The sequence below is a fragment of the Solanum tuberosum genome, unplaced genomic scaffold, assembly GCF_000226075.1.
Source record: "Solanum tuberosum cultivar DM 1-3 516 R44 unplaced genomic scaffold, SolTub_3.0 scf00116, whole genome shotgun sequence".
NCBI lineage: Eukaryota > Viridiplantae > Streptophyta > Magnoliopsida > Solanales > Solanaceae > Solanum > Solanum tuberosum.
The window spans coordinates 1,425,552-1,449,333 of NW_006239040.1; the positions used below are offsets into that span (position 1 = coordinate 1,425,552).

The 23,782-nt window shown below is 33.5% G+C and overlaps 3 protein-coding genes across 6 annotated transcripts; 1 reads left to right on the forward strand and 2 right to left on the reverse strand.

The window, feature by feature from the left end:
• Positions 1 to 5,346: 5,346 nt before the first annotated feature.
• On the forward strand, positions 5,347 to 9,024 carry LOC102595887 (leucine aminopeptidase, chloroplastic). Of its 2 annotated transcripts, none has more exons than XM_006350040.2 (10): positions 5,347 to 5,599; positions 6,617 to 7,022; positions 7,098 to 7,292; positions 7,384 to 7,612; positions 7,683 to 7,809; positions 7,896 to 7,973; positions 8,082 to 8,177; positions 8,282 to 8,342; positions 8,434 to 8,621; positions 8,721 to 9,019. In XM_006350040.2, exons 1-10 carry the CDS (start codon positions 5,384 to 5,386, stop codon positions 8,847 to 8,849), a joined length of 1,725 nt encoding a protein of 574 aa, XP_006350102.1. In that variant the 5' UTR covers positions 5,347 to 5,383; the 3' UTR covers positions 8,850 to 9,019.
• A 683-nt stretch (positions 9,025 to 9,707) lies between these two features.
• Positions 9,708 to 19,999, reverse strand: LOC102596228 (probable cyclic nucleotide-gated ion channel 5). 3 transcript variants are annotated; one of them, XM_006350041.2, is made up of 9 exons: positions 19,821 to 19,999; positions 17,133 to 17,251; positions 16,934 to 17,021; positions 15,926 to 16,510; positions 15,102 to 15,314; positions 14,234 to 14,538; positions 12,785 to 12,896; positions 11,375 to 11,611; positions 9,708 to 10,637 (listed from the first exon to the last, which is right to left on the reverse strand). In XM_006350041.2, the coding sequence occupies exons 4-9, from the start codon at positions 16,439 to 16,441 to the stop codon at positions 9,942 to 9,944; spliced, it is 2,079 nt and encodes a 692-aa protein (XP_006350103.1). In that variant the 5' UTR covers positions 16,442 to 16,510; positions 16,934 to 17,021; positions 17,133 to 17,251; positions 19,821 to 19,999; the 3' UTR covers positions 9,708 to 9,941. The 3 variants fall into 3 exon arrangements, with proteins under 3 accessions (XP_006350103.1, XP_006350104.1, XP_006350105.1); XM_006350042.2 differs by lacking the exon at positions 17,133 to 17,251; XM_006350043.2 differs by lacking the exons at positions 16,934 to 17,021; positions 17,133 to 17,251.
• A 2,015-nt stretch (positions 20,000 to 22,014) lies between these two features.
• On the reverse strand, positions 22,015 to 23,348 carry LOC102587927 (early nodulin-like protein 1). The gene is made up of 2 exons (XM_006350095.2): positions 23,149 to 23,348; positions 22,015 to 22,396 (listed from the first exon to the last, which is right to left on the reverse strand). Exons 1-2 carry the CDS (start codon positions 23,330 to 23,332, stop codon positions 22,053 to 22,055), a joined length of 528 nt encoding a protein of 175 aa, XP_006350157.2. The 5' UTR covers positions 23,333 to 23,348; the 3' UTR covers positions 22,015 to 22,052.
• Positions 23,349 to 23,782: the final 434 nt, after the last annotated feature.

Genomic DNA, 23,782 nt, shown 5'->3' on the forward strand with positions numbered 1-23,782 from the left:
TAGTAATTTTTATTCTTGATATTGTGATAAACTATACGAGCAGTAGACATGAGTCCGCATATGATACAAATTAGGATGGAAGGTCATTAAGTAATAATATGTTATCTTGTTATTTGCTCATACTAGTAGCCATAGCCATGGCGAATCCATATGGTGGGTTGAGGATGTACGTGCATTCATCAATTTTTTTTTAAAAAATATTCCCTCTATATGTGTATGTTATTATTTGTTGTTTTTTATACTTGAATTATTATATTATTTTGTTGTAGAAACTGTTAAATTTTTTAAATTAATTTTTCAATTTTATTTTATTAATCGAAGACCTAAAAAAAAAAAAAACCTCTTTGGTCCCTATCTTTCAAGTTATATAAGGATAAGAACAACATAGATAAATACAAAATACATGTCAATACATACATCTTATCACCATCCAAAAAAAAAAAAAAAATCTTCTTTTACTCAAATTAATGACTCAACAACACATCACTCACCCTTTAACGATCTCTCTTTATATATATTAGAGAAAATAGTTTAAAACTCCTCCAACCTATACCCGAAATTTCAACTACACACTCTAACTTTACGGGTGTCCTATTACCCCCCTGAATCTTTTATTTTTGATATTTTATAACCCTTAAACGCTCAACTTTTGTCATTACCAGATATACACATATGCTTGTATACACGCGCTAGGTGGGCCCATTTTCTTCAATTTTATTTTCCTATTTATTTCAAATGCAGTAGACCCCACTTTTTTTTTTAACTTATTCTTTTAATTAGGTTAAAATTCTCAATTTCAAACCTAACCAACAACATGTCTACTCTTCAATTGAATATCAACCTTTTTTCTTCTTCTTCTACATTATTCTTAGCAAATAATGCAAGTCACAGTGACCCAAGAATTGTTCTTTTCAAGATTACTTGCTCCGCCACCCAGATAATTTTAACAATGTCATTTATCATGTGATGTAATCTTTTAAAAAATAAATAAAATCGATCTTTAAATGAAAAAATAGATCTTGCAAATTGGTATTTTCTAAATCAGTAAATCTTCAAGCTCAGATGTAATGGTGAAGGAGTTGGAGGAAGGTGAAAAGAATGGGTGTACATACGTTGTGGTTCTATTTATGAATTGAAGAGGGAAATAACTTATTTTTGGGCATTGACATGGAGAAGAAAATCTCAAAGCTCCATAGCTAGATCTAGGTGACTTTGCAATTTTATATTTATGAGTGAGGAAAATAACTTTGAACCTTGCATCTAATAACGATTTTTTTTAAAGAAGATTAGAAATTCTAAAGGTTCAAGATTTGAAATAGAAGTTACCATTGAAGCTTTGAAATGAAAGACAATGGTTCCCAAGCTTCAAGCTTTTTAAATGGCAGAAGAAAGGAAGAAGATGGAAGATTTGTGGGAGAAAAAAAAGCTTAGAAATGCAAGTTGTAATTGAAAGCCTTAATTTTAGGTTGATTTGGACTTACACATGGATTCCAAAATGCAGATAATGTGTTTTAGATACATCCTTACGCGCCTAAGGGAGGTGAGAACACCTCCTATGACAGGTGAGCGTTTAAGTGTGTAGACAATAGAGAAATATGAAGTTCAGGGGGTAATAGGACACCCGTGAAATTGGAGTGTGTAGTTGGAATTTCGAGTATATGTTGAGGGGGGTTTTAGACCATTTTCTCTAATATATATAAAGAGAGATAGTTAAAGGGTGAGTGATGTGTTGTTGAGTCATAAATTTGAGTAGAAGAAGATTTTTTTAATTTTTTTCTTGGATGATGATAAGATGTATGAATTGACACACAACAAAAATTCACAAGTATAAAGTTATAATAATTAAATTCAAAGTTAAGTATAATTAGTAAGATTAATTTATTAAATATACTTTTAATTAAATTCTTTTTAAAGTGTATATCAGATCAATAAGCAAGGCATATAAACAAGGCAGGAGTATGTGACGTATTTTCACAGTTAAGTTATGTAAATTGATCAATCATGTGAAAATTATTTATAAAATTATGTTATATAAAAGATAATTAGTTAGAGATAGATGTCAAGTGAAAATTAACAGTTAGAAAATAATCATTTCGATTAATAAAAATATGTGTTCCTCTTATTGATCTCAATTGAAAATGAATTCCACGTATTTATGAATTGAACAAGACTCCACAAAAATATTCCACAAAGACAAGTAGGTGTGGAATTAGAAACTCAATAAATAATGAATGGACTCATCCACCCTCTTCATTATATATGTATTAATATAGTCTTATACTCATATTTATCATTATTTTTAATGGGCATACAAATGGCGGATAAATAAAAGTGAACGAAGGGAGTATTTGTCATTTTTAGCATTCAAGAGAAAAACATATTTCTTCCATTCTTTTTTAGTTGTCATAGTTTTCTTTTTGAGAGTCAAACGATATGAATTTTGATAAATATTTTAAGATGTATTTTTTCATCATATTGATATGAAAAAAGTTGCAATATATAGTACTTTATGTGTAACTTTTGAATATCTAAAATTTATTTTAAAATATCAAATGAATATAATCTAATTAAGCTTTGAAAATTAGTCAAATTGACTCTCTAAAAGTGCAACATGACAACTAAGAAAAAATGGAATGAGCATCCTTTTTCATAGTTTTACCATTAAGATTAATTACGTATTCCTCAAATTATTTCTCAAAATCTTAGATTACTCGTCAAGATATTGTGATAAAATATTTATATTAATTATTTTTTTTAAAAAAAATATAAAAAAAAATTAAAATGAACAAGTAAAAATAAACTCCGAAAAGTAATAAATATTTTTTCTTTCTCCTGCTTTAATGTACCACCAATCTTTTTGGGTCTCCAAAAAGAAAAATAGAAAAAGATAATGAAGTCTTATTTTATAATAAATAAAACGTGCTCAAAATTTCAATGGTTGAAATTCTTTAAAGGGGCTACAAATGGTCCAATTATTGTCTTTTATTTATTATTCACCAATAACCAAACAAAAGGGTATATATGTTACGTGAATAATCGAAATTGTTTTCACAAATAAGTGATAATAATTTAGATAACAAATTCAACTTTTTCAGAGAAATAATAAATAATGATTTTGTTAAGCATGGACTCTATTTTAAAAAGATTCAAAAAATAAAATAATTTGCTATTTATACTAATTCTAACAATACCCTCCATTAGAAACAAACATATCATTGATGGCAATAAGCCAATAAAAGACAAATATTTATGAATGATATCACGTGTTGGTCTATGAGTGAAACAAAAAAAAAAATGATGCATGAGTTAAATTTAGTTGCCCCACAAATTTGGTTCACATGCAAATAAAATAAAGTCATAATATAAATCTGCTCTTAAACTTGATTTTAACTAGGGGGTTAATGAGATGGTTCGGCAGATTATTTTAAAAAATAATATCGTCCCAATTTTACGATTATTTTATCATGCATAACTAAAATTAGATTTTTTTAAATCAATTCAATCATGTTGGTTTTTATTCGATATCGATAGGGTTCGATTAATTTTTGATTACTTTGTTAGTATTAAACTTTCAATAGAACTAGTACGTAGTGTGTTAGGTTTTGCCGTAAACTAATTATTTGATATATCAATATTATTATATTAATATAGGTAATTAGTTATGATTTATGAATGTATGAGTCTACTAATTGTATCCTTTAAAAAGTTAAAACTAAAACTAATCAACTGAAGACCCAAAGTCTAGTGGCCTAATTTTTTTTTCATGTATATGAAAAATAATTTATAAAATATATTTGTATATTAAATTTAACATATAAACTAGAGAAATGGTCTTAAAATTCCAACTACACACTCTAATTTCACGGGTGTCCTATTACCCCCCGAACTTCATATTTTTCTATTTTCTACACACTTAAACGTTGACCTCAACACATAAACCAAATAAATAGTCCAACGTGATTGCACGTGGCGGGTCCCCCACCTCTTCAACTCCCAATTCCCCTTTTTCCCCCATTTCCCTCCTAAAATGTAAAAGACCCAAAAATCATCCTTTCTCCTTTTCATCTCCTTCTCCATTTGCATATGCATTTCTGTTGATGATCGAAGGATTTTACTGTGTATTTTCAACTTGATTTCGTAGTTTATCAACTGATTTAGCTTATTCAAGTTTTCATTTGTCATTTTTGATGAATTTCAAGAAAATTCAAAATTCAAATTAGAGACCTAAATAAGAAATTAGAGCAGATTACAAACCCTAAATTCAAGATTTGAAGTAGAAATGAACATAAACAACTAAATCCTACTTTTTTTTTTTTTGAGAAAATCGTGATTTTTTTACAAAAGGAACAATGGTTAATGGTGGGGAAGATGAAACAGTGGTTTATTTAAGGGTTGGGAAGATGACTGTTGGAGAAAGAGGAAATCATCAAAATTCACCTTCTAACGCGCCTAGAGGAGGTGAGAACAACTCCTATGACAGGTCAACACTTAAGTGTGTAGAAAATAGAGAAACATAAAGTTCAGGGATAATAGGACACCCTTGAAGTTGGAGTGTGTCGTAGTTGGGATTTCGGGTATAGGTTGGGGGGGTTTTAGACCATTTTCTCTGTAAACTATATTGCATATATGTAAGACTATTCGATCCAGTTTGGATATTTTTGGGGGTTTATACTACCTCCGTCCACTTGTATTTGTCACGATTTTCTTTTTTAGAGTCAAACGATGAGAACTTTGACCAACATTTTACGATGTATGTTATCATCATGTTGATATGCAAGAAATTGCAATTTATAGTACTTTTTGTATAGTTTTTGAATATCTAAATTTTTGTTTGAAATATCAAGTTAATGTAATCTAATTTAACTTTGAAAATTAGCCAAATTGACTTTTGAAAATCGCAACATGACAAATAAAAGTGGACGGAGGGAGTATAAATTAGAAAGACCATCCTAATTATTCGAGACGGTTATAAGCTTAAACAAAAGTTCACAGTGATATATAAAAAATCTTATGAATCTATTCGGTATGGTTTAATTCGGTGGACCCCTAATTTCAACTGTCATGTATGCCCTTAAATTTTTAGGGTTTATAAGTAGACATTGAAACTATTTAAAGTTAAACAAGTAGACACAAACGTCCTATGTAGCATAATATTGTAGGATGTCATGTAGGATGTAGAATTGTTATGGAGGACGCATGTGTCTACTTTTTTTTGAATTATTTAAGTACTTACTTATGTACACCCAAAATTGAAGGATATAGATCCCGTTAAAAGAGTAGAGAATGAATAAAACGTGTTGACATGCAATTATCTTATTCTTTCTTCTATATAAGAGATGAAGAGAAAGACTACAGTACACACAACAAATTTTCTTTTATTACAATGGCAACACTAAGAGTTTCTTCATTATTGGCTTCTTCTTCTCCTTCTTCTTTGCATTGTAACCCTTCAGTTTTTACTAAATGTCAATCTAGTCCTAGATGGGCTTTTTCATTTTCAGTTACACCCTTGTGTTCAAGAAGAAGTAAAAGAATAGTTCATTGTATTGCTGGTGATACTCTTGGTCTTACTAGGCCTAATGAAAGTGATGCCCCTAAGGTGATTATAGTTTTATTTCGTTGTAGTACTGTTTTGGTACTATCTGTTGTTTTCTTTACTATATATTGTCTTTTTTTACTTTCATTAGTTTGTTTTATTTGGTTATAGTATCGTTCTGCTACTATCTATTGTTTTGTTTACTACATATTGTCTCTTGTACTATTATTACGTCTTTTTTAGTTTGTTTTATTTGGTTATAGCACTGTTCCGCTACTATCCAATGTTGTTTTGTTTACTACATATTGTCTCTTGTACTTTCATTACGTCTTTTTACTGTTTTGTTTGGTTGTAGTATTGTTTTGCTACTATCTGTGGTTTTCTTTACTACATATTGTCTCTTGTACATTCATTACTGTCTTTTTTAGTCTATTTTATTTGGTTGTAGTATTGTTCTGCTACTATTTGTTGTTTTGTTTACTACATATCGTTTCTTGTACTTTCATTACGTTTTTTTTAGTCTGTTTTATTTGGTTGTAGTATTGTTCTACTAATATCTGTTGTTTTGTTTACTATATATATATTGTCTCTTGTACTTTCATTAAGTCTTTTTTAGCCTGTTTTATTTGGTTGTAGTACTGTTCTGCTACTATCTGTTGTTTTGTTTACAACATATATTGTCTCTTGTACTTTCATTATGTCTTTTTAGTCTGTTTTATTTGGTTGTAGTACTGTTCTGCTAATATATGTTGTTTTGTTTACTACATATACTTTCATTACGTCTTTTTTAGTCTGTTTTATTAGTACAACTGTTCTATTACTATCTGTTGTTTTGTTTACTACATATATTGTCTCTTGTACTTTCAATACGTCTTTTTTAGTCTGTTTTTGTCTTGAGCCGAGGGTCTACCGAAAACAACCTCTCTACCTGATCAGATCTGAGTTAGAGGTAAGGTCTTGCGTACGCTCAATTATTGTTGTTGTTGCTCCATCCTTAGCATGTTGCCAATAGTTGATTCCTGTTATCTCTATTTTATAGTTTTCGGACTAAATCCTGTTTCTGTTTTTGTAACATGAAAGATTTCAATTGGTGCTAAAGATACTGATGTGGTGCAATGGCAAGGAGACTTACTTGCAATAGGCGCGACGGAGAATGACTTGGCTAGAGATGAGAATTCTAAGTTCAAGAATCCACTATTGCAACAGCTCGATTCCAAATTGAATGGTTTATTGTCTGCAGCTTCATCTGAGGAGGATTTTAGTGGAAAGTCTGGACAATCCATAAATCTCAGGCTTCCTGGTGGAAGGATTACTCTAGTTGGACTTGGCTCATCAGCATCATCACCTACTTCTTATCACAGTTTAGGAGAGGCTGCTGCTGCTGCTGCCAAGTCTGCTCAGGCTCGTAATATTGCCGTTTCACTTGCTTCCACGGATGGACTCTCTGCAGAATCGAAGATTAGCTCTGCCTCTGCCATAGCAACTGGTATATATATATGTCCATTTTCTTCGTGAACCATATTGAGAAACAAAACTTGATTAATTTTCTTGAATGTTATAGGAGTTGTGCTGGGGATATTTGAAGATAATAGGTTTAGGTCCGACTCAAAGAAAGCAGCATTGGAATCTTTGGATATTCTTGGACTGGGAACTGGACCTGAAATAGAGAGCAAAATCAAGTATGCAGAACATGTATGTGCAGGTGTTATACTCGGTAGAGAGCTCGTTAATGCACCAGCCAATATAGTTACGCCTGGTAAGCTGTGATCGTCTTTCAATGCATTTCTCTTTTAATCATATCATATATTACTAAAAGTGGGAATTAACATATCGACTTTGTGCTGCAGGGGTACTTGCTGAAGAGGCTAAAAAGATTGCGTCCACTTATAGCGATGTCATTACTGTAAACATTTTGGATGCTGAGCAGTGCAAAGAATTGAAAATGGGAGCCTATTTAGCTGTTGCTGCAGCAGCTACTGAAAATCCTCCTTATTTCATCCATTTATGTTTTAAAACTCTTACTAAGGAACGCAAAACGAAGATAGCCTTGGTTGGAAAGGGATTAACTTTTGACAGGTAAATGGATTTCTATCTTCTATTATTCTTACGTTATGATTTGTTGAACGTTTGTTTTCGTGTTCCCCAGTGGTGGCTACAACCTCAAGACTGGAGCTGGTTCAAAGATTGAGCTAATGAAGTATGACATGGGAGGGGCAGCGGCTGTTTTAGGTGCAGCAAAAGCTCTTGGTGAAATTAGGCCTTTTGGAGTAGAGGTGAGTCCTTCCTTTATCATCCATCATTCGAGAATGTATTTACTCGGAAGTGCATGTATTCAATTATCATGTATGTTACGTTGCAGGTGCATTTCATTGTTGCAGCTTGTGAAAATATGATCAGTGGAGCAGGCATGAGGCCTGGAGACATTGTCACAGCAAATGAAATTCATTTTATAAATCTACTAATAATGGAGCTGGCATCTTCTTTTTTTTTTTTTTTTAAATCTTATTTCAATATAGTAAGAACTATTTAATTTTATATTTGAAAAAAAAGTAAGACAATTGAGGTTAACAATACTGATGCTGAGGGTAGGCTCACACTTGCTGATGCTTTGATATATGCATGTAACCAAGGTGTTGAGAAGGTATTAATTAAACATTGTTATTATGCATCGTACATCGATCAATTCAATGTGTACGTTTCCCTCATCGTGTACTTACTTCTACATGTTTGATCGAATATATGCAGATAATTGATCTGGCAACATTAACTGGTGCTATTGTGACTGCTCTTGGACCTTCAGTTGCTGGTATATTTGTTTGTGACTCTATTCTTTGTTTGGTACACGTTGTATGTGTACTCTGCTTGAACTTCATTGGATATCTCGTATACGAATACAGGTGCTTTTACACCTAGTGATGGCCTAGCAAGGGAGGTGGTTGTAGCTGCTGAGGCAAGTGGTGAAAAGCTATGGAGGATGCCTATGGAGGAGAGTTACTGGGAGAGTATGAAATCAGGAGTGGCTGATATGATTAACACGGGACCTCGTGATGGTGGTGCCATAACTGGTGCTCTCTTCCTCAAACAAGTACTCATCTCATCATCACTCTAATACTGACGTTTTGGTACATTCTACATATCTTTAGTTTGAGACGAGAAACATGACATTTGGTCTTTGTTTTTGCAGTTTGTTGACGAGAAGGTCCAATGGTTGCATCTCGACATAGCTGGCCCTGTCTGGAGCGATGAAAAGAAAAACGCCACGGGTTATGGTGTCTCAACTCTGGTGGAATGGGTGCTGAGGAACTCTCTTTAAAATTAGAGCTAGTCAAGATGTTGATGGCTAAACATATAAGGGAGTTCTTATCTTAAGGGACTATTGATGTTTGAGAAAAATAAATGCATCAAGTTGTATGAATAAAGGCAATAGTATAGGCTTTCTTGTTTTCTTCATTAATAAAATGCCTAAATAAAATTGCCACTTTACCTTTTGGAATGAGATTTATTATTCCTATTTTATTTACGTATGTCTGGTAGAGATCATATTCACTCTGGTATGTAGTTGGTAAAACTTGAAGGTGATTTATTGTGTGATGATTTTATTGATCAAGATCGAAGTTATGGTATTTATTTCACTTTGAGATTGGATCACTTTACTAGGTGTTCTACGGAATATGCCCTACTTAGATTTCATATTAGAACTTTCATGTCATTTTGTCCTCAAAATAGAAGGCATTACAAAGACGTGTTGTTTGAATTCTTAAAAATTATTGTCGTACTTTTGTTGACTTCTAAAATGACACTCTTTTCTTTTTTTGAGGATTTGACACACATCTATTGATATTTTTATACAGTTCGATTGACATAAGAATAAAGATAGTAAAACCATGCAACCATGCATATGATCAGTGTTAATGAGTTTGATACGATGAAAGTCATTTTTCAAGGATAAGATTGGATCTCTTAGTCATTTCAAAATGATCAGTGTTACTTTCTTTTTTTGGCTAATCTTTAATTTTAACTTTTCACGTGAGACGTTTGAAACCACAGATTAAAAGACATTTTGATATATTTTACATATCCTTAGTTTAATACTATGAAATTTTTAAACTAAAAAATTTAAGTCTTTTTTACTTTTTAAAATTTCGTATCAAGTCAAAACCAGACAAATAAATTGAAACGAAAGGAATAGTAAATTATATGCCCTGTTTTCCACTTATCACGGGCAGCTACCCATAGCTACCTTTTAGGCGACATGATAAATGTAAATATTTATTTACACAATCAGTATCAGTGTATAGAAGTTAAAACTCTTACATAAATATGAAGCAATAAGACTAATAAACATGAATTATACATCAAGCTTTTTGCAAAGATCAACAAGTCTAAGCAAAAAAGCATACAAAATTCACTCAGTATCTTCACTGAAATCAGGTTCTGGAGGCTTTTGCAGCTTCATAAGCTCCCTAGCAGACTTGAGATTTCGATTCTTGTGAACGCCTCGGAGAGCATTAGCTGCAAATCTCGATGCCAAGAACGTTGCCCCAATACTAAAAGAAGCTCCACCCGAGTTACTACTGGCCCCGGCCAATGCTTCTGCTTCTTCGTCTTCTTTTCTTTGAAGTTCCATAAGTTTCCTTTTCGTGAAACGCCTCCATGCTGCTTGGATGAAGCAAGCAGCCCAAGTTCTCCAGTGCTGTGAGTAGAAACGGAACGTGTGCTGTACCTGTCTACTGTGGAGCTTTCTGAACTGACTGGCGACGAATTTCAACTCATCTGCTATTAATGCAAAAGCCTCTACCTCTGTTAGTGCTTTCACAGTACGAGTAGAAGATGGGAGGTTAGAACCTGATTTCGGGTCTAGTGCCCAAGTAAGAAGTTCTTCTCCACAGAAGTCAGATTCTTTTAACAAACTGCGGTTGAAGAAACCGCTTCTCCCACCATCAGTTGTCACACTCTCAAGGCGACCTCGTATCACAAAGAGCATTTCATCCACTGGATCTCCTTCTCGAACAAGGTAAGTGTTCTCGATGTACAAACAGGGTTTTAGATGCTCACAAATTGCATCAAGCAATCTCTCCTCCATATTTGCAAATAGAGGCACCTGAAAATCAACAATGGAATATTAGTAAAGTAAAACTAGCAAAAGACAATAACGTAAAGCTTAGCAGCCGTAGAATCGTTTGTCCTAGTCATAAAATGAATGCTCGGTCGCTCACTCTAGAAGCATGCTTTAGAGCTTCAATTGTGGAGCAAACATTTTCATCACCTCCATTATACCATCGGATTGTAGCAAGAAACTAGGAAAACATGAAATAAAAGAAAGAACACTACTAAGACCAGATTATTAGTTGCTATATTTTCTACACTGTCGTTTTCCCTTTTCATAGCTATTTTGATTTGCTGCACTTGAGCAGAGGGTCTTTCGCAAACACTCTCTACCTACATGAGGTAGGGGTAAGGTGTGGGTACACTTTAACCTACCCAGGCCCCACTTGTGAGATTTCACTAGGTATGTTGTCGTATAATCAATTTTTCTATGAGAGCAGAGCTGAGGCAAGGCTATTTCTAAAGCAAGGATGTATTTAATCGTATCATGATTCGGCCTCTCTATTATTGAAGAACGATAGTACCATGACTACTATGATACCTATGTTGCTCGGACTCTTCATAAATATCGCCAGATGTGTGTTGGGTCCTCCAAGAGCTATGCATTTTTGGAGGACCTGACACTGATGCAGCAACATTTTTGGAGGGTCTAGGCAACAGATTATTAGACAAGTTGATTCAAGGTGGAGAAACAAATATTATCGAAAAAGCAGGAATATAAAATTTGGTTACCCTCTTCACTAGAGCCAGACAAAGATGACGTTTAATATCCCTCCTGAGATCCTTGGGCAAATTCTGAACTATATTTTCTTCATCCACTCCACGTGTTTCTTGCCACTTGTACTGATCATAGCCCCTTACCCGTTCTCGTAGTTCTTGTGGAAGCAATCGGTGATGCATCCATTGTTCTGAGTCACGCCTTCTAACTCTCATCTCTTCAAGTCGAATAGTAAGAGACTGAAGGTATGTCTGTGATAGCAAAATACCAAACTCGTGAGTACAAAATTCCCATGGATACAAATGCCATTATCAGAAACACTTCAACGAAATTGAAAATCGTAAAATGAATTTCTTGTTGAATAACAGTTTTGATTTTGACGGTGTATGTAATTTTCATGCGAGTCGGTTGATCAAACGAAAGGAGTACATTATTCAGATGCCATAGTGCGAGTAATCCGAAAATTCTGTCCCTTGGCATCTTGTTCAGAATTTCTTTTCGTGAGAGTCTTCCTTAATTTAAAAACTTCATTTTTAGTATCATTTTGGAAGAAATGAGAGATGGGGAGCCAAAGGAAGAATAAACAACAGCAACGGGTCTCGTATTTAAAATATCATGTCCAGGAGGTTTCCAACAAAGCCTTATATCAACGTGGTGCTCTACAACGGCATAGCTTAAGATCCTAAACCTCCATTGAAATTACTATTTGTCTTAAAAATGCTATGACATTTACCGTAATCTAAAAACCGATGAATAAGCTCTCTGTATGTCTCATGACTACTGCAAACTCTTAACTGTTGCTGAGAGAAAAGCACTTTATTTAACACTGCAGAAGAACTTTTCACTTGAAACAAAGTGGCATTATCTAATGGCATAATACATAAACAAACCCTAAAACTTGGCCTCATCTAGCAAGCAAGAACTCTAACTTTGAGAGTGCACATCTACACACCTCAACTTGGTTTCAACTGGCAACTGAACACCCCAATTGGTCCCCGTTGTGTCTCTTGACACCCGATGCTGATATGGTACATAATTTTGGATGCGTCTAGGTGATCATTTTGTAAGTTAGAGTGCTCAACTAACACAGTGGAGACGAGTTGAGGTGTCTAGATGTGCATACTCAAAGTTGAAGTGTTTACTTGCCAACTAAGGCCAAGTTTGAGTGTGCGCTTATGTGTTATGCCTAACCCATTTCTTCCGAAAGAAATACACGAAGTGCATTTTTTTTAAATGGTTGCACTAAGTGCATCTAAACTGTAAAATGTCTTGAGAACTCAGTTTTCATCAAGCACCAGTATCATAACCACTTGCAACTGATTTTTCTGAAGTTTTCACACAATATTCTGTTAGTAACAAAATGACAAGCAATCTCTATAAGATATGTCAGTGCAGAAGCTACATTACTAGCATTCGGTCATTACCTGCATGTTACCAATCAACAGTGCAAAGAGAATGAGTCCGAGTATCGCTAGTGCAATAGAGAATAAAGACTCCCCGGGATATGTGCTAGTTTGAAGTCCCTGTCCAAGGGTACTGCACAAGCAAAACAAGAAAAAAAGAAATGCCATTAGAACAAGTTCACCAAACGTTTATTAACAATGATGTACCTTAGCATATGAAAAGCAAAATAACGTAAATATTCATTTAATTAGTTTTCCGAACTCCAGCTTAGTCACTTCTTCTTTTCCTCTTCAGTCCTCTGGGTAGAGAACAAAAACGAAAAGAAAATCCTACCAATAATATTGGTCTAACCAAATAGTGAATAGACAATATGAACCAAAAGAAGCATATATTATTGGAATATATTGAATTAGTGTTCACATTTAATTATCGGCTGTCATGATTCAGTAACAGGAAAACACTACCCCTTTGTCAAACCAATTAGTTGATAGACAATATGAACCGAAAAAGCCATTGGAATAATAACCATTTAAATACGATGATAGCACATGATTAGCAGGAAATTCCTGTTCTCCTCGTACTCAATAGGAAAAAGAATGTCACACTGGAACTCCGGAACAATTGAATTAGGAACTTGACTTTTTTTTAATAACAGATAAATCTCTGCAGGCTATTGGTACACAGTTAGAAACTCGGTGGATATTGGGTTTGTCCCTCCATCGTTCTCTACATAAAAACCAGGCTTTTGTTTGCGGTAGGATTTGAACCTGTAACGTGCACCTAATTTACACATCACAAGTTGCGCTCTTACTAGTTACAACTAGACCAAAGTCCTAAGGGCACTTGTCTTATATCTCCCCTATAACTCCCACAAAACATTATAGTCTTACCACCCAATAATCTTGTTACCTTAACACAAAAGTCCTGTTCACGTTGAATTATAGGCGATCAGGTAGGGACAGAACCTAAGTGAGCGCCAACAAGCAACAACAACAACATATCCAGTGTAATCCTACGAGTAGGAATAGAGGAGGGTAGAGTGTACGTATACATTACCTCTCCCTTGGGACGTAGAGAGGTTGTTTCTGATAGACCTTCGGCTCAAGAAAAAGCAATTCAATACAGTTTGGAAAAAGAAGGCGGAAGTGGAAAAGCCATGGCAAAATACTATAGAGAGCATGACGAAGTGCCAAAAGGAAATAGTCATAATATGCAAAACCTAGTACATTGGAGACTTTTCATACAACTTTCAAGTAATGTTTAATCAACATATAGTTAAGCAAATGGTAAACTACAATGAAGTAATTAGGCATAAATGTACACTTCAAACAACAAAAGGATTTAGTAGTAATGTGATGGAAAATTTTAATGCTTTGTTTTTCATTCCTTAGGCATAATCCCTGAAAAATACGAGAGACTAAAGCAAATGAGATCAGAAGAATGTTAGCTGAGGATAAGAGTAAAGCCACCTTAAATTCTGGAGTCCCCACCACAAACAGTAGCAATATTTAGTCACAAACTTCATCGAGAAAACTATGCCTGATGACAAAGCCTGCCCGAAAATTCCAAAATCAAATGGTGGATTGTCACCGCTCCGAGGGCATGCTCCATTTAAAACCGATTCACTGATATTGCTCCAAGCATTATACCCTGTCATGTCTTGATTGCCGCAGTACAAGAAATCAGTTTGGCATGTTGCGTTATGACTACAAGCTCTTTCCCAGCATGTATCATAGCGTTCCACAGAAAGCAAATACCAAAAGGAGCCAACTATCTGAAAAGAACCAACGAGAATGGAAGTAAGGAACAATCAGAAATTCCACCTCAAGATAACCTTTGCGATGCTCTTGTAAAGATGAGCAATCCGAAATTTCAAAGAAAAATCATATAATTTGCATATGCTTTGCAGAACAAGTGAACATTTTCTAGTTGGAAAATGAAACAGCAAACTCTGTATACATGCAATTGAACCAGAAAACGGATAGCACGCTGCATTTCTTTTAAACCAATACAACAGATATAGTTGTTGAAAAGTTTTCCACCTATTTTCAAATAATCGTTTCAGTTACAAATTAATTTTACTTTATGGATGTGGTTTTAGCTCCAATCCATCTAAGACAAGGAAGATGATATTAACAGAGATTGCATATTAATAAAGATTTTCCCTCATAATAATCTGCAAAATGACAGAATACAGCAGGAAACCAGAACTTCCACCTCCACAAAGAAGACAATTTTACACAAAAGAAAAAAAAGAGTTACATTTCAAAACAATGCAATGAATAATTATCTTAGCAACAGATAGCAAACATTTCGGCAACTTAATAAGTAGCTTACGTGACTAGCAAGCATGTACAACAGCAAATACGATACAGCACCAGCCCATGCAGTTTCAGCAAAGACACCAGTAGTTCTTTTCAATTCTGACGTTAAGGGTATAACTCGGACAAATCTGGGGATATACTGGAGCAAAATGATATAGAGTAAAGCTTGTTTGGTAGCCAGTACATCAGAACCTGTCGATCTCTGCAGGAATCTCCCAGCTACAATCTGTATAGATCCATAAACGGAAAAGCAAAGTGAATGATGATAGGCCATACATCAAAAGAGCAGTATGGGCTGATTCATAAACAAATAGTTTAATAAAAAGACAAAACATATCAAAACATTCATCGACAGTATCCTAAGACAGAAAGGAAGAGAATCAGGATGAAAAATCCCACTCAAATCACATTCAGAACAGTAAGAACAAAGAACCTTGAAAAGCGAAAGCATGATATAACAAGAAGGAGACAATCATTTTAAAACAACATACTCCCTTTGTCCCAATTTATGTGGCACACTTTCCTTTTTAGTCCGTCCCAAGAAGACTGTTACCTTTCTATAATTAGAAAGAATAACTTTAAAATTCTCCTTTTACCCTTAATAAAATACTCATTTATAGTAAATTATAGATAGACAAATGGTTAAGGTTTGTTTTGGATCACAAATTTCAAAGGTCTACCTTTCTTTCTTAAACTTTGTGTCAAGTCAAACGGTGCCACACAAATTAGGATGGAGGGAGTATAAGGTCAGTGACCGTAAGAGCCATGGTAGTTTACTATAGGAAATAAAGTTTCAATTTAAAGAGACATCAAAAAATATAAAGCATTTCTTTAAACCTGAGGCAAGGGAACCACAGCAAGAAGATCGATGATAAAATAGGATCGCAAGTATCTTTTAGCAATCTGTCCAGGATCTATCACAAGTTCACCCCTTCCAAAAACTCGAGATGATGGTGCAATATAAGCTGTACGAAACTGAAGTGCCATGTGAATAAGATAGAAAGCATCAACAACGGTACGAAGCGTTGTGGCTATCACAGCTAGCTTTCGATCAATCTGAAGGCAATTTGACTTGTCATCAAAAACTGGAAGGTAGAAAAACAAAGGATCCACAGACACGGCCAGAATGCATGATATAACAAACAGCTTATTCCACAAGAGAAGGAATTTATCTTGAGGATCAAAAATCTTCTTCTCTGAAACTTTCAGATCTTCAGGAAATACTGCCTTAGCGACACCAAATCCTAGTGATCGACCAATCGACTTCAGTCCTTCAGATCCTTTTCTCATTCCTCTCTTAAAAGACCTTGACGGGCTGCTAGTTGCATGGCCAGAATGTCTTAAAGCTTCCATGATGAAGCCACATTTATTTGCTGCTACGGTGTCGACGCTGAGGTTAGTCCGCAATCAAAGTCATTCAACCTAAAAAATGTGAAGAAGCATTATAAGGTAGGGATACTCAAGGAGAAATAATCAATGACTCAACAAATGACCATAAATACATTGTTCATGTCAAGCCGCCCTGTTCATCAGCCATAAATTGCTTAAATGCTAAACAGTAACATCTTAGGTGTTATCTTTAATTAATAGAAAAATGTATATTCCAACCAAAAGAGTGTCAAAAACAATCTTCAAATACAGCGAGGGTAAGATTGTATCTGCAAAAAACCTAGAATGCAGTGATTTACAACAAAATTTTCAACAGTTCACCATATAACACATTGTATTTAGCCCACAGCTCCAACTGCCATCTTTCACATTAAGAACATGTAACCCCAAAATATATGCGTAAAGAAGTGGACTGAAATAAAAGCTTAATAACCTTAACAAAAGATTTTTTAGTACCTTACAAACTTTTTTTGGCTGCCCATCCAGATCTTGGGACTTGGAACCATAATCAAACATTTTGTACAATCAAACACATATATAGTAACTGCAATAAAGCAAAAAATTCTAAGTTCAGGATTTAAGTTCAATCTAACTTTTGGCCATGAAAGACTAAAACATTGAGATCAATTCTGCCTGCATAGAGCAAGAGCCTTGCCATTTTACATCATTCTCTACTCGCATTAAAGCCATCAGGAGTCCATGTCAGCAAGCTTTATTTTCCAAAATGGAACCACGAAAAGAGAATCATATATTGAGCTAGTTCAACAACAATTTCTAACATGAAAGAAAAAGGAAAAATTGAGTTCAGAAAAATGAAGAAGGCAACTGGAATAAATTGAATTTTAGATGTTGCGGATCCTGCTTGTTCAATCAAGTGTTTTCAAAATGACACAGATGCTAAAAATATTCTAATTAGTCACTCATTCACAAGATCTGTAATAACCAATGCTCGAGTTACAAAACGGACGACCTTTCTGTAAAGCCTTGCTGCGACATATCTACCTAGCAGATCCATCCTTCCTTCTCCTATCTTTCTTCCCCCTTTTTTTTTGATAACCGTGGTGTCTGGGCCAGCTTGTGCACACCTTGACTAATTCCACGAGATACATGCCACCTCCCACCAGCAATAGGTAGCAGGTAACTCCATCCACCAAGGCTAGATCAGATGGGAAGAAACCACCTAGTGTTTTGTCTCAGTTGGAATTTGAACTTGAGACCTTATGTTGCTCAACCCAATCATTCTTCCCTTTATTTAAAAGGGGAAAGCAAGGGGGAGGGGGAGGAAAGAAGCACAGTTATTGCTAAATCTCTTCACTTACTGTCTCATTTCCCTGAAGCCCGTCCTCTCTTGTGGCCGAGTTAGAGCGAGGAGGGAAATATAGAAGATACTATTCCCGAATCTTTCCAAGATGTCTTACTTGGTATATTTCTAGAGTAGATGCAGAAGCTACATGAGACGAATCCCTTAAGCTAGCTGATACACAAGAACTTCACTCCTACTCTAATGGAGGATAGTTTAAAAGTTGTGAGCTAAACGTTTTTAGCCTAGGTTTTGCACAAGTCCTATACAGCTAAGCTTTCTGCCTTTGAGGATTTAGCTTATGTGAACCTGAATTCTACATAGTCAGAGCATCATTGAAAGAAATGGTAACCATTTCTAACATGTACAAATACATTAATCTGATTCAAAAATATTATTGAATTTATCGAACGAACATTTTTTTGTCTTCACCCAAAACTAGGTGCTTTGATCTTCCCTATTGTGTGTGACTCGTTGTCTCCTATCACATAATCAGATAATTATGTAGCTATGACAGTTTTCTTACCACATAATTGAATTTCAGAAAATGGATATATGTTAAGTTTGAGCCGCAAACTGAAACAAATACCACAAGAGAAACTTGCTTGTCTCGTACCTGTCACATTTTCCTCTCACCTAAAACCACTAAATCCACAACTTCTTAGCTGTAGTCAAGCTCCTAAGCATTACATTATTGTTCAGCAACCGATGTTAGCTGACTCGAGAAGTTTACAAATTTTCAACCAAAGTGCAAAGAGGTCATATCCATTCCATTGGAACTCCAATATCCAAAGCTTCAGACATTAGATAGAAAACTTACTATCTCAAAACCGTAAGGTTAGTATCTTTTTTAAATATCATCATATCAGTAGACATATAAAAAGAATCTTGGTATCAGCCTTATTTAAAATCTCAAAAGTATTGTTCAGACACACAATCTCCAGAACAAGAAAAGAGGAACCTCTCATTAATCCAATAACATGTTCTAGGACATCTTTTTCAAAAAAAAAAAATTGCATTTGATCAGGCAATAGACATTCCATGATTAAATTGCTAGCCCACCCCCCAACACACACACACACAAAACTTAACCACCTCTCCCTCTCCTTCTTTTATCTCAAAATGCTCCAAATTGAAAACCTTCCAAATCCTAGTTTCATTTTTATGGATGATTCATTTTTAGTGGCTTCTGCAAAATATTGACATGTAAGTGAACTGATAATCAGAAAAAAGAACAACCATTAGTACATAGTATTTAGGCTCCAAAATCATCCTACCTTTAAAAGACTTGATCGTTTTTCATTTCCACCCCAGAAGGCACATGCCCCACAAAATTTAACCAAATAAAGATTGACTCCTTATTGAACACTTCAGCCGTTAACTTGTATATAAACACGCATAAGCAATTCATACAACATAAACAGATGATAGCATAACCAGCAAATTAATCAAGACTCATTTAAATTTGTATATAAGCAATTCAGACAACAAAAACAGATGATAGCATAACCAGCAAACTAATCAAGACTCATTTAACTAGTCAAAACAAGTCAAAAAAGATAGAAAAACAAAGCAATAATCTCTGTAAATTTGCATAAAAGCAAAAAAGGGACAAACCCCATAGATGTTAACCAATAAAGATTGAATCTTTATTGACCCCTTCAGCTGTAAATTTGAATACAATCAATTCAGACAACAAAAAACAGATAATAGCATAACCAGCAAACTAATCAAGACTCATTTAACTAGTAAAACAAAAATAGAAAAAAACAAAGCAATAATCTCTGTAAATTTGTATATAAGCAAAAAAGAGACCAACCCCATAAATGTTAACCAATAAAGATTTATTGACCCCTTCAGCTTTAAATTTGTATATAAGCACTTTTAGACAACAAAAACAGATGATAGCATAGCAAGTAAACTAATCAAGACTCAAATTAAATGAAAAATGAAAACAGAAAACTTAATTATATTGCTAATTTAATGAAAATCTTTACAAAAGTATAGATAAAAAGAAGAATGGATCAAGAAAAGGGGACTTACAATTAAAGTCTTTGAGGTTAATCCATGAACTATGGTGCAAAAGAACAGACAAGAGGGGAAGAAGAAAGTTTTGTTGGGGGTGGGGGGGTGGGGGTGGGGTGTGTGAAAGCAAAGATAAAGTCAAAAAAAATAATCTGAGCATATAAATATCAAATGGATGGCACTAAAATCAGAAGTCAAAAGTGAGGAACAGAGTAGCAGAAGTTAGAAATAAAATAGACCAAGTTGAGACATGAATACAGTTACCACCCACCCCACCCCCCACCATAAAGACCCCACTTTTCCTCGAGATCTTTTCTTTTTACTTTTCACTTTTTATTCTTTCGATGGATAATGGCTCAAATATATTATCGAAATTTTAATAAAAGATTCATTTATGTCATTTGTTAAAAAGTATGGTTCATCCTCATTTTCGTTTGAGAAAAGTCTCATTCATGACATTGTTTATTAACTGAAAATAGTTTCAATTTTGCAAAATTATTTTTTTACACGTGGTCAATTTTGATTCGGCTACATCATTAGTTAAATCATTTTTAAAAAGGAGAAAATACTCAAATATGTCATCGAACTTTGAGAGACTCATATGTGTGTCATCCATTAAAAGTTTGGTTCATATTCTATGACATATTTGAGTCTTTTCCGTTCTTTCTATAACATTTTTTTATATTTAACTTTCTGATTTTACTTTTAATAATATACTATTGTTGGTACAAAATTTAAAGAGAAAAAAAAAGTTGTACTAATATATTTAACACTAAACAAATTCCAACAGTACTTTGCTATAAGCCAGAAGTTGATTATTTTTTTATTTTATTTTTAAAATGTGCCTAATTGAATATCTTGTGTATATTGCATCTGATTCATTTTAGTTGACATGGTTACAAAAAATAACTTATTTAAAAATACTTATCCTTTTAAAAAATTAAGATATAATTAATGAGTTTTTCACCTTTATTTTTATTTTAATAAGTATGTAAAGAGATTAATGCAATTTAATATAGTAGTATTAATTGAGATCAAAGAATAAATAAAAGCACATAAAAAACATTTAAATATTATAAAAATTCGGTGTAAATTAAATATCAAGTAAAATGGATTGAAGAGAGTATTCAATTATTATTTAGTATACATGGATGAATTCTGTGATTATTAAATACCTGCTACTACTTAAATTAAAAGCTATACACATTTTCTAATATTCTTTATTTTTCTTCATATAAAATGTTTCTCATATAGTTTGTTTTTAATTATTAAATGTTACCAACAATTTCAACAATTTTCTCTAAGTTTTCTCACATTGACCCTTGCATATAGTCACACATGGGTTGAATGGAAAAAAATGTTCACTTCCTTAGTTCCTTTTTCCTTTTATATATGTCAATTCAGATTTAATCGAGCTCGTAGATATTTTTTTCCTGTTTCAAAATTTTCAACGCAACAAAATATTAAAAGCAACGTCAATAATGAAGTAATAAAGGACGTGAATCCTCCGACATATATATCTATATATATATCTATATATATATATATATATAAAATGGTTAATTTATTTTTATTTATTAGAGCAATATGAATAGATTTTGGTAGAGACTGATCTGGCTTATATCCAATTTTCATATACTTCTTGTGATTCAACAACTTGAAATTAAAGACTTCTCACTTGATTTAGAGGACTATATGAGAAATATAATGCAACATAGTAAAACACAAAAAATAATGAACAGTAAGAAAAAAATATGTGTGTGTTTATTAGTTCAATTTTATATATTATGCTTTAAAGCACAACAAACTTACCAATATAATAATGATCCCAACTTTCATGCCACCGCATCCACTAATCGGAGAATGACACGCTGAGAAGTCCACACACTAGGAGGTAAAATGCTCCTTAATAAACGCAATTTCATTTTCAGGGAGATTCGAATCTAGGACCTCTGACTAAGGATGAATGAGTACACGATAAACTTATCATAAAAAAATGTACTTATAAATATGATTCTGTAAACATATTTCTTATTTTCACTTACCAAAAAGTGTGTGTGGGGTGGGGGTGGAAGCAAGATTGCACAAATATCTCCAATAACATGTCAAAGACAACCACAAAAAAATACTAACAAATAAAGAAATAAGCAAAGACCAATAAAATGTTCATAAATAAATCATGCACTACATCATTGTTAATTAAATAAAAAACACTAAAATTTAAAACTTAGACAAAATTAACTAACTAACCTATGCTAGAACAATAAAACTTGCCAACATAACAATAAACCCTCCAATGATCCCAGCTTTCATGCCACTACTTCCACTCTCCGGAGCCGGAGCCAGTGTCGGAGCCAGAAATTCCACTCGAGTTGATGAACTATGTTTAGGTGACAAGACTCTCACATTAAGTTTTTGGCCCTTTTCACAATGGCCATTTGCTCCACTTATGAAGAAAAATGGGCCTGATTTGTCAAGCAAAATCTTGGTTACTCCACCTTGATATGATTTAATGGGCTGGGCCTTGTTGCAATTGTTGTAATCTTCTTCATTTACTTGTAATACTGAGTCTGACTTTGGATCATAATTCAAAACTGTAAAAAAAAAATTAAAAAAAAATTAGAAGGGTAAATAGAGAAATTAACTTCTTATATATATGGGGTGAAACAATAAAGTTGTCTTCATGTGTGTTCGAGTCGTGAAATTAAATCAGTTGGTAATGTCTCCATATTCAGGATATCACACATTGCTTAATCAAAGAGAGATACGAACAACAAAAAGAAATATAACCCTTTTTCCTTTTTTTACAAATGGAACAAAAAAAAGATACAATCAAGCCGATTAACAAAATCTCTAACGTGAGAAGCAGATGATTAATGGTTTGTTTCTAGAAGAAATCAAAGAATTTTTTGAGAATCTTACAAGATTTTTTCGTGAACGAAAAAAAGATGATTGTTCTTCCTTTTTTTCAAATGGAATAAAAAAGATACAATCAAGCTGATTAACAAAGTGTCAAACGTTAGAAACAAATGATTTCTAGAAGAAATCAAAGAAATTTCTTGGGAATCTTACAAGACCTTACCGTTAATTTTTTTTTATCTATGTTTCACTTATTTTACGCTTGGACCCTTCTCAAATATATATATATATAAACATAAACATAAACTTGCTAGCATGAAATGAGCATATATAACATAAATCGTCAAAAAATCATGTTGGCTACGAGTTATTCATAAAATATTAACGCTAACTTGCTAAACAACAAAAATCCATTTGACGAATCATATAAAATTTTGTTAGCTACAAACTATTTAACAACAGATTAACATAAAATAAAAATTGTTACCAATATAATCTCCAATCCGAAAACGAGTTTTCTCAGCCCACTTATTAAACTCATCAGGTGAAGAGGGAATTTTCCAAGAATTTTCTTTTCCATCTACCATAAACTCTCTTGCTTCACTAAAACATTTTGTGAAAAAACTAATAATCACAAAATAAGCTAAAAGAGAATAATTATAATTTTTCATTTTTTTCCCCTCAAGAAAAAATGCCAAACTTTTTTTTTCTTTCTAAAGTACAAAGTTATCAAAGTGATGAATAAAAATAGCAAAGAAGGAAATATATATATAAAAATTGATGTGAGAAACGTAGGGGATTTTGGCATTTTTTTCTAACTATAATATATAAGTTTTTGGTTTTGTTGAGGAGTCTAGGTTTGGGATGAGGCTTGGAGTGATTGAAGCTATGTGGGGATGACACGTGGGAATTATGATAATCTAAAAAATAGGGTTGGGAAGTTTGAATTATGATTATTTAAGTGGATTTTTATTTGTCATTTATATCCCATATAGTAATAAATAGCATAATGAGCCGTTTCATTTTATGAGTCTAAGGGCCCATTTGGCCCTGCGATATGGTATCATGATATGGAATCATGATATGATATCATGATATGGAATCATGAGATGAAATTGAAG

Bases quoted from the DNA above. Each gene is read 5' to 3' on its own strand.
- LOC102595887 (XM_006350040.2), top strand. From the start codon at position 5,384: ATGGCAACACTAAGAGTTTCTTCATTATTGGCTTCTTCTTCTCCTTCT. The intron at 7,023-7,097 runs GTATATATATAT...TGAATGTTATAG, and splicing joins TGCCTCTGCCATAGCAACTG to GAGTTGTGCTGGGGATATTT. The intron at 8,178-8,281 runs GTATTAATTAAA...GAATATATGCAG, and splicing joins GTAACCAAGGTGTTGAGAAG to ATAATTGATCTGGCAACATT.
- LOC102596228 (XM_006350043.2), bottom strand. From the start codon at position 16,441: ATGGAAGCTTTAAGACATTCTGGCCATGCAACTAGCAGCCCGTCAAGG. The intron at 15,315-15,925 runs GTTTAAAGAAAT...GGATCTATACAG, and splicing joins CTGTGGTTCCCTTGCCTCAG to ATTGTAGCTGGGAGATTCCT. The intron at 12,897-14,233 runs GTGGCTTTACTC...TTGCTTGTGCAG, and splicing joins TGGGGACTCCAGAATTTAAG to TACCCTTGGACAGGGACTTC.
- LOC102587927 (XM_006350095.2), bottom strand. From the start codon at position 23,332: ATGAAAAATTATAATTATTCTCTTTTAGCTTATTTTGTGATTATTAGT. The intron at 22,397-23,148 runs GTAACAATTTTT...TTTTTTTTACAG, and splicing joins TCGGATTGGAGATTATATTG to TTTTGAATTATGATCCAAAG.